Source organism: Rhamphochromis sp. 'chilingali' (genome assembly GCF_963969265.1).
Source record: "Rhamphochromis sp. 'chilingali' genome assembly, chromosome: 7".
Taxonomy (NCBI): Eukaryota; Metazoa; Chordata; class Actinopteri; order Cichliformes; family Cichlidae; genus Rhamphochromis; species Rhamphochromis sp. 'chilingali'.
Window position 1 is genome coordinate 21,667,455 of NC_137934.1, and position 13,803 is coordinate 21,681,257.

The following is a 13,803-nucleotide window of genomic DNA, read 5'->3' on the forward strand; positions in this document are numbered from 1 at the left end:
CAGCTTTGTTGTGCTTCGATGAAGGCTGGCCAGGTGACTAACTTTGTGGGTTTCACAAAGTCCCCATCTGGGCTGGGAGGAGTTATGTTCGTGCTAATGTTCTGAGTATTTGGGGGATTAGTGTCACTTGGAGGCACGGCTTCATCTTTTGGTTGTGTGTGTGGTCAGAGGCGCTAAATTTGTTCGTAAATCCCCGAAACATGTAAGTGTGACAAATATGCAAAAACCCCTAAGAAATCAGGAAGGGGACAAACAGTGTTTCACTGCACTGCAGGGTGGGCTGCTAAATATTTGTCAGACTGCGACTCTGACGGACACCTCATCTTTAAACCATTACTCAGTCACCAGCAACCTGTCCACGGTCACTACACAAAGGCGGGTATTTGGAGTTCCAGTGGATGTTCAGAGCTTGGTGTCATTGCTGTGCGACTGTGTCTGGTTAAAACTGTCTGCACAGAAATAACCTGGACTCTGGTGGAAATGCAGCTGATGACATCACTGCGACATCATGCTAACAGATTGCAAAGACAAATGTCACCGCAGGGTCACAACACGATGACCGTGAGGTCGATGTGACTCACCGAAGCGTCTCCTCCTGGCTGCAGACAGAGCAAAGGTCAGCAACACACACCGCTACAGTCTAACTGTGTGTGTGTGTGTGTGTGTGTGTGTGTGTGTGTGTGTGTGTGTGTGTGTGTGTGTGTGTGTGTGTGTGTTTACCTATCTCCTCCAGGTCAGCCGTCATGGACTTGGATCGCAGGGTCAGGGAGGTGCTGGGGGCTCGTTTTGGAGGGGGCGGTGCTACAAGGCAAGATTGCATATTAGTGGTACACAGTGTGTGTGTGTTGGGGGGTGGGGGTATTTTGGTCTACAGCACTTATAAAAAGAAAGAGCGCTGAGATAAGTTTCCCTGTAAAGAGTCACATGTTCACAGATAGCCGTCATGTCACTGACATGTCAAATACACAGAAGCTCCAGTGAGCACGTGCAGCTGCCTCCTCGCTAACTAAACTTGAACTTCGTCTTGTATTTATACAATGGTTTGACTGTTACATCTATAATTACATCTTGATTTGTTTTGATTATTTATTGAAACAAGGGGGTAAAACTAAAATAAAACTTTATTCTTCCCAGTTCATTTTTATTTTTCTTATTTAAATGTTAACAGAACTGAATAAAACCCACTTTATATGACACCTAAGTTATTGTATTGTAGTCCTTTTTAGGCCTGAAAAGATTGACTTTCTTTGCTTTAAATCACTGTACACTGTTGTGTACCAATAAAATCTAATCTTACTAAGACTGGACAGCAGGTGGCTCTACCTTTTTTCCTGATCAGGTTGGTTTCAGATTTCCTGGAAACTGAGACGACTTTCATCAGGAGGCGACTTCCTCCCTGCCGGATTAGAGAGACGACCTGCCGATGACCCACCTTCACCACGTTGGTACCGTTCACCTGGAGAAAAGACAAACAACTCAAGTCATAATGCTTTAAATGTTTCACGGGCCCAAACACAAAGATTCACAGCTTTTTGTCCCTGTAGGTGATTAAAAAGTTAAAAAAAAACCTGTTAAAACTGAGGTCAGAAAATATCAAGTTTCCATCTTAATCTTTTCTTTTCTGTTCACAGAGCGTGCTCATATGACAAATATGCTTGAGAATGATAAACCAACAAAAAAATATGAAAATAAAAAATAAGTTAAAAATAAAATGAATAAGAAACAAAATAAAGTATTGAAAAAAAAACATGAAAAAATGTCAGTAAATGTGTCAGCTGACTGATGTCTACTTGAATATAAAATGAAGTCCGCTAGTACCTCGATGAGAAAGTCTCCGGTCCGTAGCCCCGCCCTCCATGCCACGCCCCCTTGGTCAACTGACTCCAGGTACTGAAGGGCGGGAAACGCCGGGGTTGGAGCGAACTCCTCGATGGGCGTCTCAGCTGGAAATGAAGAGAGAGCCGGTGAGTTAGGGAAGCTCCTCCCACCTCAGACTAGCGAGGGTTCAGTCCACGGAGTGTGATTCTGCTTCCACAGGAAGCCAGACTCTGTGGACTGTGTAGGTGTCATGAAACACAGCAAGGAGCTTTTTTTTTTTTTTTTTTAAATCTCTCCTCCTCTTCCTCCAAACGCCCACCACTCCACTACCCGTCCCTCGGTTTCTACCTTTAGCTCCTCTGAGGACGAAGCCAAATCCTTCGCTCTCCCTCTTCTGCAGCACGGCCGTCTTCTCCTCGATCACATAATCGCTGAAACATGAAGAAAGAAACGAGGCTCACAAAAGATCCCTCCATCTTCTATTGCGCCTCCAAGGTTTGAACCACTTGAAATGAAATTGCTTTTAAAGCATAACTACAGATGACGACGAACAAGTGATAATCGTTAAAACATTAAACTGTCCTCCACCAGCTTTTTGAGCCACGCTCTCAATGCTCTGCAGACATGAAATGAATGATTTATTAATAAAGGTACTTTTTGTAAAAGCCTCAGCAAGGACAGCAGCTGAACATGACCTCTTCATCAGTGACCCGAGCTCAAATCTAAGTACAGTTGGCTCTCAGACAAAGTTTGGATTCAGAAGACAGACATTTTTTCTGCTTTCAGAATCAAAAACTTTCCTTTTTGATAAAGCTCACAGTTAGAGCCAGAGCAGGAGACCCTGCACCCTCTCTTAGCGATGGTGTTATATGAACAGCTCACTGAAAAAGGCCATAAACACTGATAACACACGAATCAGGGAGAACTTCACATTCACATAAATGAACATCTCTAAATGTTTATTAGTTCTTCCCCAGCCTGGCGTCTGTTTTCCGGCAACTGAGACAGAAAAGCTGAAAACATCAACAAGCGTCATCTTAAACATAAAAATTTCCTCTATAGTTTGAAACAGCCACGGTTGCTGAATCACCGGGTTACACCTGAGAGGGTCACCTGTCTCATTAGGTCTGTCACATGTTCATGCATGCAGCAGAAGAATCTGCAAACAAAACCACTTTAATGAAGATGATCCTGATTCTGAAGAAAGTCGAACCTGCCATTGAGTTCCTATAGGAGGTGTAGTGGTGCTGTGTTACCTGTAGGAGGTGTAGTGGTGCTGTGTTACCTGTAGGAGGTGTAGTGGTGCTGTGTTACCTGTAGATGGTGTTAGTGGTGCTGTGTTACCTGTAGATGGTGTTAGTGGTGCTGTGTTACCTGTAGGAGGTGTAGTTGTCGTAGGATCCTACAGTGTAGTGTCTGAACAGTCTCTTGGTGCGGTCCTCTCGCGTCTCTGAAACATACGTGTTACATATGTATGTTACATAGCACATTATTTATTAAATATATCCCATCAGATGCTACCCATATGGTCGAGTAAATGAACGCAAAGTTAAAGTACTGATATATAAACAATGCTGCTTTCCCTCTGTGACGCACAGCAGCATGTTCTAGGCGCAGAGAAGACCCTGACCCTGCTGTGGATGTGTTTTTTTACCCAGTCTTGGGTCGTATTGTCTCATCTGGACTTCTTCCACACAGTCGGCAGGAAACCAGCCGGTTCGGCCTTTAACGCTTCCTTCCCAGAATCCTCCTTCACCGATAGAGAGAACTGTAAACACAGCACACACTCATTATCACCACCTCACACATGCGTTGCCTCTGTTTGAGCTCATTATTGTGATGGAGGATTATTAATGTAGAACTATGCAGATATAAAGGTTTTTTAAATAAATAAATAACGTGAGGTCTGAATCTGATTATGGAAGTTTTGTATTCAGTGTTTATTTATTCTTAATTCTTTGGCCTTTGTTTTGGTGATAGTTATATATCCTTATTGAGTTATAAAAGTCAGACATTTAGAGTTTGTTTAGCTCCTGATTTACACTTTCGATAAGAATCATTATCCTGGTCAAACCTTTGACCCGCTCTCCTCGGTGCAGCTGGATCTCTCCAGTCCCCTGAGGGACGTGGGACCGGGTGGCGATGAAGGTGCGTCCCGGGACGGCGCTATACAGCCTCCTCTTCCTCATCTGTGGGGTCGGGGGAGGAGAGGAGGGAGGGCTGGTCTCCACATGACCTCCCCCACTTGGACTGCAGGTGAGAAAGGAGATACTGGCTTGACTACACCTTAAAGGACATCTTGTAACCAACTTTCAAATAAAATCACTGAAAAACCATTTTATGAGAAAATGAAACAAAACATTTTAAATGTAAAACTGAGAAACCTGTTATATACACATGCTCAATTTGAACCTGCAACCGGCTTCAAAAAAGTTGTGTCAAAAACCAGAAACGCCTAGAAAAGCTGTAACATGCTGGAATGGAACTGGATTGAACTGGATAAGCAGTCGACACGATGGATGAATCTACAGTTCATAATGTGATCAAAAGATCTCCGTGCATAACGGATATGTCTGAGGACTTGCAAGTAACCAATCACATTGTTGTGATGTTGTAGTTTTGCGAGAAACCTGTTGACGACCACTCAGGAAGAAAATGAGAACCTGGAATCTGGTAACTCATCTGTAAAGGCACCATTAATGCTGAAAGATGTATACACCGGAGCATCTTTTGGAGCCTCATGTGCTGCTGACCAGAAGATGTATTTTCAGGGATGATCTTGCTTATTTCAGCAACACAAAGCCAGCATCCTTGTTAGTATTAGGTGAAATCATGCACATCTCATGGGTAACTTTTACATGTGTAAAGGCACCATTAATGACTTATAATTACCTGAGTCGGCGTGTGTGTCGGCGTAGCGAGTGTGTGTGCGTGTCGTGGTGCGTCTCCAGGCTTTGAAGGGAGGGGCCAGGTGAGGAGGCAGGGCTTTCCAAGGCATTGTCACTGGCTGAGCGAATCAGGGAGCGAGGAGATGACAGGCCGTTTCCAGCTGTTGTCCGGGTCAAGCCCATGCGGCGGCGCTTGGTATAGGAGGGAGTTTCTCTGAAGGGAACTACTTGGACGCATATATACAAACACACACACACATAAAAACACACAGAGAGTTAATATCCAGCCACTGTGCTAACATTGACACACGCACACGATTTAAATGTGTTGAAACTCACCAACGTCAGACGTTTTGTGGATTTTTATGATTTCTGCCAGATCAAAATTCCCGGCAATGATTGCCACCTGCACACACACAAGCCAGGAGTCATAAAAACACACAAACCGTAGGGCTCAAAATTAAACTCACAGCTTTTTAATCTCGTTTCCACCTGAAACACGAAACATCACAGGAGCAGATTGAACAGATTCACATTTCTGTATCTCTGAAGTTGCAAATAATTTCCGGAGATTTCCAGAGAGTTCCAGGATTTTCAAAGTAAAATTCTCTTTCAACAAGTCTCCTGGTTAGAAAATAATAAAAACTCACAGGTACAACATGAGGCGTGAAACCACAAGATTAAAGAGAAACTAAAGAGCCAGTATAGCAGCAGGCATCCAATCACAGAACTGCAAATGTGTCTGTGAAGCTGAGATGTTAACATAATTAGATGTGCTGATGGTTAAATGCAGTGATATCATTTCTGGCATTGAAACAAGCGCTCCTTTCTGTTTTTGGTGGGCTAATAATTTTTTCCAGTAACTGCTGTGTTTTGTTTCTGTAGCTCTAACTTTAACGTTTTTTTGACTTCCTGGTCTTTATGTCGAGCAGGGTAGATATAGTCTTGTTTGTATTTCATTTTTTTATTTATCAGAAATAAAAAAATAATAAATGCATTATATTAAATTATATATTATATTACATAAATTAAAAAAATAAATAATAAAATAATAAATAATTCTAAAAATATTTTTTACTTAAAGGCACATAATGTTCCTTTATTTGTATTTTTAAACGGTCTATATATGTTTCTTATTTTATAATATTGTATAATATTGTATCGGAAATGTTTTTTTCATTAGATTTCTTTATGTTTATCTTATTTATTTAGTCTTTATTTGATTTTTATTGATTATTTTGGATATTTATTTATCATTTTATTTGTTTTTTACTTCAATAGAAGGTTAAGAAAAAAGACTTTGTTGTTGTTTTTATTTTATTTATTAATTATTGGATTATAATTTTTGAAACTAAAAGCTCATTTTAAAGTGTAATAATCTTTTTTTTACTTATTTTCATGTGAAAAGCTGTCTGGTTGTTTTGGGTTTTTTTTTTTTTTTACTTTAAAGGCTTCTTTTATTGATCTGCTGATTGATTGACTGGTTTACCTGAAAGGCCGTCTGGTTGTTGTAGTTCTTGATGTCCTTGTTGGCTCCTCTGAACAGCAACACTCGGGCACAACTATCCTAATGAAAAAAAACCCCAAACCCCCAAAATGTGACTAACAACATACATTACACCCACAGGCCGCCATCACATGACCAACATGTGCATTACCTCTTTGTGTGTGTGTGTGTTACCTGGTTGTACAGAGCGCAGAGGTGCAGTGCAGTGTTTCCTGATGCATTCTGGGAACTCATGTCAGCGCCATAGAACAGCAGGTGCTCCAAGTGCTGCACGTTGCCATAGCGACATGCCTGAACTCACACACATGCGCCCACACACACAAGCACACACACACACACGCACACACACAGAGTCATAATTGTACAGGGCTTGAACTTGCCATCAGTGCAAGTAATTTTCCTGATTGTGTGTTTGTGTGTGTGTCACCTGATGGATTTCCTGCCACCCGTTCTCATCTGTCATCCCTGTAACCATGACAACAAGTACTCTTAGTGCTAAAGTGTTTTTTTTAAACACAAAAATATGAATAAAATAAATACATAATAATAGAGCTCCACAACATATCAGATGATTCGTCAGATCGGTCCTATGAGACCCCCTCATACCGATGGTGGCGTGGTCCTGCAGCAGCAGCTCACAGCAGTAGGGGGCGCCGCCCACCATGGCCGAGTGATAGAGCGGAGTGAGGCCTCTGCTGTCCTTGTAGTCTGGAGATGCCCCGAGGTCCAGCAGAGTCTGAGGACCAGGAGAAACAACAAAAATGCAGTGATGTTAAAGAATGAGCAAGTACTTTGAACCTGCATTGTTTCTAATGCGCAGCCGGGGGAGACTCCTCTGCACCCACTGTGTAGAAGTCTATGAAGTAAAAATCTAAATTTAGGGTCTTATTAGTACTAGAAAGGACCATAAAGCAGTAAATCCAACCCTCACGTGTTACGTGCAGATTCATCCCCATCACTAAGATGGTGAAAACAGTCAGCTGTGGTCTCAGTGATTTTAATTCATGGGCCATAAACAGCTTATTAAATCTCAAGTGAGCCAAAGAAATGAGGAAAATATGTTCAATATTATTTTTTTCTCTTAGATTAAAGATGCATTCTTTAAATTCCAATAAAGTCTTTAATTTAAAATGGTTAGAGGAACTGCAGGTTTTGATGGTTTGGTGTTAAATTTGTTTTTGAAATGATGGTGGCAGCAGTGTGGTGGAAACATGTTGGCCAACACGGAGCAGTTTGACATTAATCCATTTAATAACCATCCTCCATGGAGGTCAAGCAGACACACTAATCATGAAATTACTAATTAATTAAGCCACTGCTGCTGCAGGAGCTGCTTTTGTTTTTGATGTAGTTGGTTTTGTGTTTTCTTGCTTTTAATTAGGATATATTTACCAGACAACGGACCAGTTGCAGGAACCAAAGTATGGAAAGAATTGCGCTGAGAGACACTGATTCAGTAAAGGACTAGATGTTACAATCCCGGACAATGTACTGCTTTTAATGGAGAAAATCTTGAGGGATGGCTGTTATGAGGAAAAGCAGCCCAGCAACTTTACCAGCAGCACACATCGTTGTGTGCCTCAAATCTCATTCTTTTACCCAGGCTAACCTGACATTTTCCCTGGTTAGGTTCAGGGATTAGAGATCTGATCTAAATTGTTAAAATTTGGGACACATCGTCAGTAGTGGACCTTGGATTCATCGGGTGTTTCGACAATTATCACTAGACATCGTTATCCAAGGAGGCCCTGCCTGCTGAAAAGAAGTGAAGGATCTGTTGGTTTTGTGAGGAAAGAAAAGATGAGAGATAAGTGTGTTAGCCTAACTATTAGCCTAAGAATCCGTCGTCAGTATTATATGAATCATGATAAAACACGCCTACCATGTTTTGGGTTCCTGCAACTGGTCCGTCGGGTTATTGTCTCCCCAGAAAAACTTTCCATGTGTTTTTTACTATTTCTGTTTTCTTTTTTTTTTTACCATTTTTGTTGTCGTGTTTCCTATTTCTGTTGAGTTTTGTGTGCTTTTGCAGCGTTTTTCTTATTGCTGGTGTTTTCTTAAGTTGCAGTCCATTTGGCCTCTCAGGGCCACCGTATATATTCTAGCTATTCTAAGTTTCTGTTCCTTTAATCTTGTTTCCTGTAAAACACGTTGTTGTATAAATACTGCTCTCTGGCTTGCTTATGTTAAAAAAAAATGTATTTAATGGCATTAACTCACTAGCTTGAAACACTGAACAGGCAGGCAGCAGCCGACATTTATATAAAGGTGAGTTGGTGGATTTTATCAGGTGATGTGTTTTTTCAGTCGGGTTTTTTTTAAATGTTGCTGTCAGATGGAATGAGTCACTCTGTCCTCACTGAAGAAACATCGCTGTATATTAATGTTAAACCCAGACAGGAAGCAGGACTTTGGTAGCTCACAAGATGGAAAAGCTCGGCTGAAATGTCTTTTTGTTGGCTGAAACCTACAAAAATTAGCGAGCTGTGGTGTGATTCAAAATAAAGTGAACACATGGAGACAGAACCAGAGAAAAAAAAGTGTTTTCTTACGGTGAGGGCGGCGCTGTTTCTGCAGAGGACGGCCCGGTGAAGGGCAGTGATGCCGTCCCTGGTCCTGAAGTCCAGGTGAGCTCCTCCATTGCGAAGAACTTTAATCAGCTCGCAGCTCTCCTCCAGCTGCACGGCCAGAGTCAGAGGACACTCTGAGGCACATGGAAACAAGTCTTTGTTAGGCTGAAGGAGAATATCCATCTTTAAAGTCAGTAACAGCTCCACAGCTGTGAGGGCAAACTGAACAATGACACTCGCCGAAGATCAGACACTCCTGAGAGAAATAAAATCTGGAAAAACTGTATAAACGTACATTTTCACGTCTGCCTCATCAAAGCTGTAATTAGAAACTAAAAAACAGCCTCCTAACAGTGAGTCAGGAAGTCTTAAAATGGATTCAGAGGTTGGTACATAACAGATAACAGAAGGGGTATCGATGCTAATCAGAAAACCACCTACAAGTTGTTTAATATGTGAGAAGCAACATGGAAACCAAGTGGGGATGATGTTCAATTCAATTCAGTTTTATTTATAAAGCACCTATATCACTGCAGAGCATGTAACAGACCCACTGGTTCATCGTGTGGATGTCACGGTTTTGCCTCTCGTAGGCGTGAAATGGACACGCTTAAGTTGCAGTACCAGCAGGGGGCAATAATTTATTTAAACCCAGTCGCTGCTAACCAAGAAAAGTATGAAGTACATTCCCGGCTCCTTCTGTGTCAGGTAAGATTGAGCTGCACATGCAAGTGTGTTAGTAATGTTTCTTTAAAAGTTTACCCATGACTGTTTTCTAATGGCTTTAAATACCTTTACTGCAAGATAAAGATGCTACAATAACAGAGACAATCAAAGGACCCTGTTTGAGCAAGCACTTGGTGACACTGGGAAGGAAAAACTCATTCATGGCTCATGGATAGATAAAGTTGGGTATCATCTGCAAAGCAGTGAATATGGATGCGGTGCCTTCTAATGATGCTGCCTGAGGGAAGCATGTGGTGGGTTCAGACTGTAGGATGTTTCTCAGACTAATCATAGCTAGGATGGTTTTGGGAAAGAAGAGCCAGTGATGGTAAATGGACTGGTTCATACATACTTTTCTTCTCCACTTCAGCATTTTATATAACATGTCTCATTCACCCAATCATACAAATAAACTTTTACTTACTTCCTATCTAACATTCAGACACCCTCTAATAAACATTTTGGTAGCTACTTGGGGTTCCTTGCCTAAGAAAATTTGGCATGGAGACACCCACCAACCTGCCTACTAATACATAGCCACTCAAAACTTCATGGAAAGACAACAGTGTTTGAACTCTTTAAAACTGAACCTTTTTAGTCCTTCTCTTTGTGTAGCAATTGGCTTATGGAGGACTTTCTCTCACTCAGGTGGAAACATTTGAAAATCCAAATTAGCTTTAACAGTCCCTTTAAATACATTACACAGATACAGATACATGCTAATTATGCTCAGTAGCATCCAGCCAATAAATACAATACAGAAGTTTAATTCAACAAAACTGGAGGTCAGACTTCTTGGACTGTTAGTAAAATGAATTGCACAGCAGAAATATGTTTATATTTATATTTCCAAAATGCAATTTCACACACTGAAAAATGATGCTGAAGGGATTTGCTTCTGCTCACCTCCCGTGTCAGAGTCGTGAAAGTTGGGATCGAGGCCTTTTTCCAACCACTTGGAGACCTTCTCCACATTCTTCTGGTGAACATGTTCCATGAAGCGCTTCAGATTGGCCTAACAGGGAAAGAAACACAACATAATTTTCTTATTTACTGAATAATATTCTATGAAGAAGCAGCACAAACTCCCTAAATTAAATCTGAGGTGAGTGTGGAGGAGTCGCAGTGAAGCAAACGCTGCTAAAATTTCCTGATCCTTTTTGCACTCTCAGCCAAATATAAATAACACATCTCCGAAAGCATCCCTCTGCATATTAAATGTACAACTATTTTTGTACATATTTATTTAAATCCTTTCATTATTTATTTCACCCAAGCTTCATATCATCACTTGCAGCAGTATTGTAACTGTGGGAATACAGCAGTAAAACTCTTTGTGTCCTTATTTAGAGACAAAGTGTGAGCATTTTGCATTAATACTGTAATAATTCTGCAGCATTTAAATCTTGCATTAACAGTATTGTGTTTCCTACCTTGGTATGCAGCTTTGCCAGCTGTTTGTCGTCCACGTAACTCTGGGTGTAAACTCTCCTCTTGTAACGAAACTTCAAAAAAAGAGACACAAACAGTCAAGTCTGGAATAAACTGAAGCTACATGATGCATGTAGAGGAGATTTCAAGAGTTAGCGTCATGTTTTTAAATCGGTCTGTGATTAAAAAGATCACCAAACAGCCAAGAGCAATAAGTGTCATTCCCTGTTAAAAATATCTGACATTAACCTCTTTCAGTAGCGCCCTCTGGTGTATTAGCAGCATGTTTATGTGGGAAAAATTGCTGGAACCACAGCAAGAAGTCTATTTTGAAAGGGGTGGGGCTTACTGTGATATCACATGCTCATTGGCCAATTGTGAATGACTCATGATTAGCTAATGAGCATCTTGTAAATAATCCCCGTTATTGATTTTTATTGTGACCATAACTTAATGACCATAATAAACTGATCAAGAAAGTGTTTACAGAGCTCCATACGGAAATCTGTTTTCACAAACACGTCTACCACTGCAAGTTATTTGGAACCACAAAAGTCGCCCTCTACTGCCCATAAGAAAGAAAGCAGGTTTAAGGTGCTTCAGGGAAATGTATGTAAGCTACATCCATATTTTATACCAGAGGTTTCAAACATTAGGCCCTGGGGCTGATTTTAACTGTATTTTAGTTTATCTTTAGTAGTAAAGACTTCCTCTAAGGTCTAATACAGAAAAAATTAAATGACAGAAAGGTTCCTGTTTTTTTTCACTATCTACTATTGAAATTGTTTATTTTTTCCTTACAATTTAAGAGTTGCAGTAGTCGTTTACTACAGCAGCATTTCTTTTTCATGCAGAAAAAACTGAAACGCACTGTTGAAATTGCACTTCTTCTTATACTAAGATATCTCAAGGCTTAAATGTGTAAATAATACTGACAGAAAGGGGAGTTTCACTGGTCTGGCCCAGTTAAGGTTAAAGTAGGCTGTATGTGGCCCATGATAAAAAAAAACAAACGAGTTTGACATCCCTTGTTTTATACTATCTATGGTATTGATAGTTAGTTGCATTCTACTTTTCAAAAGAGACTGGGGGATACTCTGACTGCATTAGTATGATGCAGATGTTTGCATTTATACTTGTGCACAGGTTTGTCTGTATCATTAAGAGTTAATTTTACTAAAAAACAACAAAGGGAGAAAACTTCACAGCCAGGTCTGCATGCAGATTAAACAAGAGAAAACAGCCTGCTGGAAGAAAGTTGCTCTAAAGAGGTGTTGTTGATATTCTAATCCACAGGTTCAAATATCTGTTTGTTATGTATATCTTCACTTAAATGTGAAAATTGAAACTACATGGGTTTTTGATTAACTGAACTTTAATCTAGAAAAATATTACAGGGTTTTCTCTAAATATTACAACACTTCAGTCCTAATATAATGTTCTATAAGTTATAGCAGTGCTGTACGTTTTAGTATGTTTCAGTGTTGTAGAAACACTGAGGTAAAGTTTACCTCCAGGTACGGGATGGGTGTGATGGGCGGGAGAGGATACTCCTTCAGCAGCCGCTCCTCGTCCAGAAACTTTCCGGCTCGGCCGTTGAACGCCGGCTGGAAGAGACCATAGTTCAAAACATCCGACAGAGACTGAGTCAACGTCACCAGAACCCTCTGCTTACTGGTCCAAACTGGTAACTCTGGGTCCAACCGCAAACACTTCTGAGAGAGCCAGAGACAGAGAAACAGGCGGACAGACAGAGAAAGAGACAGCCGGACAGACAGACAGACAGGTTTGTGCTGTGCCTTATGTTTATATACAAACTGTACATCGACACACAGTACGCCTGTGTGTGTGCGTGTGTGTTACCGTCTGCTGCAGGTCCGGGATGCCGATGCGGACGACGATGCTGTTCCCAGTGGGCGTGTCCTCTCCCTCGTCGTCCCTGGCAACAACAGAGCCTGCCGGGTTGCCGTTTGTAACCGCCTGTTGCCGCGGGCGATCATGTTTGGTGTCAGCAGCCGGACTCAGAGGCATGTGGCTGAAACAGAAAGAATGGTGATTATGACTGCTGCACTAATCACAGAGCAGATATAGACAAAACTTTAGAACCTTGTCACACCCGCTGGATTTAATAATGCCATTCAAAGCTGCTGGTAAATCACTGAGACAGCTCTGCCACTCCCAAGTCATCATGGATGGGGGACTGTTTTAACCCAAACCACAATCTTCATGTCAAACCAACCAAGTAGTTCTTTGTGCCTAAACTTAATTAGGCGGTTCTCAGTATCTAAACCTGACCAAGTTATTCTCAGTGTCTAAACCTGACCTAAATCTAACCAAGTAGTTTTTTGTTAAAAGCACAAACAAATAAAAATGAAATGAAGCAGTGACTGGCAAAAAGCTAAACCATTTGCACAACAAAAATATGCACAAACAATAGGTTCCAGATGACCATTAAGCATGGATTATATGGTTGCAAAAATTGTCTTAGAAATTCCACACGCCAAACACAACAGAATGGACAAGTTATCGTGCCATTTTAGTTCTTTAACCTCCTAGGACCTGCTGTCCACATATGTGGACATCACATTTTGGGATGTCCACATATGTGGAGAGTGCATGCTCAGTTGGTGCTGTGTATGTGTAATGCCCCATAGATGAATCTATGCGGTTCCAAAAAACTAGCAGACAGGTACGTGTGCCTTGGATCGGCAGCTGATGATTTTATTAATGTCACTTGAATCCAAGCAGAACCCTAGCATACTCACAGAAGAAACTAATACAGATTCAAAGAACTGTTATCTCTTTGCAACAAGTACAGTGGGGCAAAAAAGTATTTAGTCAGCCACCGATTGTGCAAGTTCCC

The 13,803-nt window shown here is 41.1% G+C and overlaps 1 protein-coding gene across 6 annotated transcripts in view; it reads right to left on the reverse strand.

Annotated features, from left to right (window-relative positions):
* Positions 1–13,803, reverse strand: part of shank3b (SH3 and multiple ankyrin repeat domains 3b) — a 59,482-nt gene that overhangs the window by 16,023 nt on the left and 29,656 nt on the right. For 4 of the 6 annotated variants that reach the window (XM_080887538.1, XM_080887537.1, XM_080887535.1 and 1 more), the window contains exons 2-19: positions 12,804–12,975; positions 12,452–12,655; positions 10,943–11,014; positions 10,416–10,524; positions 8,766–8,917; positions 6,820–6,949; positions 6,641–6,678; positions 6,388–6,504; positions 6,196–6,273; positions 5,046–5,112; positions 4,711–4,933; positions 3,893–4,068; positions 3,473–3,586; positions 3,193–3,268; positions 2,167–2,249; positions 1,819–1,943; positions 1,324–1,456; positions 721–801 (exon numbers count right to left, since the gene is read on the reverse strand). In XM_080887538.1, the coding sequence (XP_080743664.1) occupies positions 721–801; positions 1,324–1,456; positions 1,819–1,943; positions 2,167–2,249; positions 3,193–3,268; positions 3,473–3,586; positions 3,893–4,068; positions 4,711–4,933; positions 5,046–5,112; positions 6,196–6,273; positions 6,388–6,504; positions 6,641–6,678; positions 6,820–6,949; positions 8,766–8,917; positions 10,416–10,524; positions 10,943–11,014; positions 12,452–12,655; positions 12,804–12,971 (2,146 nt within the window). In that variant the 5' untranslated portion in view covers positions 12,972–12,975. The remainder of the gene's footprint in view (positions 1–720; positions 802–1,323; positions 1,457–1,818; positions 1,944–2,166; positions 2,250–3,192; positions 3,269–3,472; positions 3,587–3,892; positions 4,069–4,710; positions 4,934–5,045; positions 5,113–6,195; positions 6,274–6,387; positions 6,505–6,640; positions 6,679–6,819; positions 6,950–8,765; positions 8,918–10,415; positions 10,525–10,942; positions 11,015–12,451; positions 12,656–12,803; positions 12,976–13,803) is intronic. The other 2 variants (XM_080887536.1, XM_080887540.1) reach the window with 1 other exon arrangement.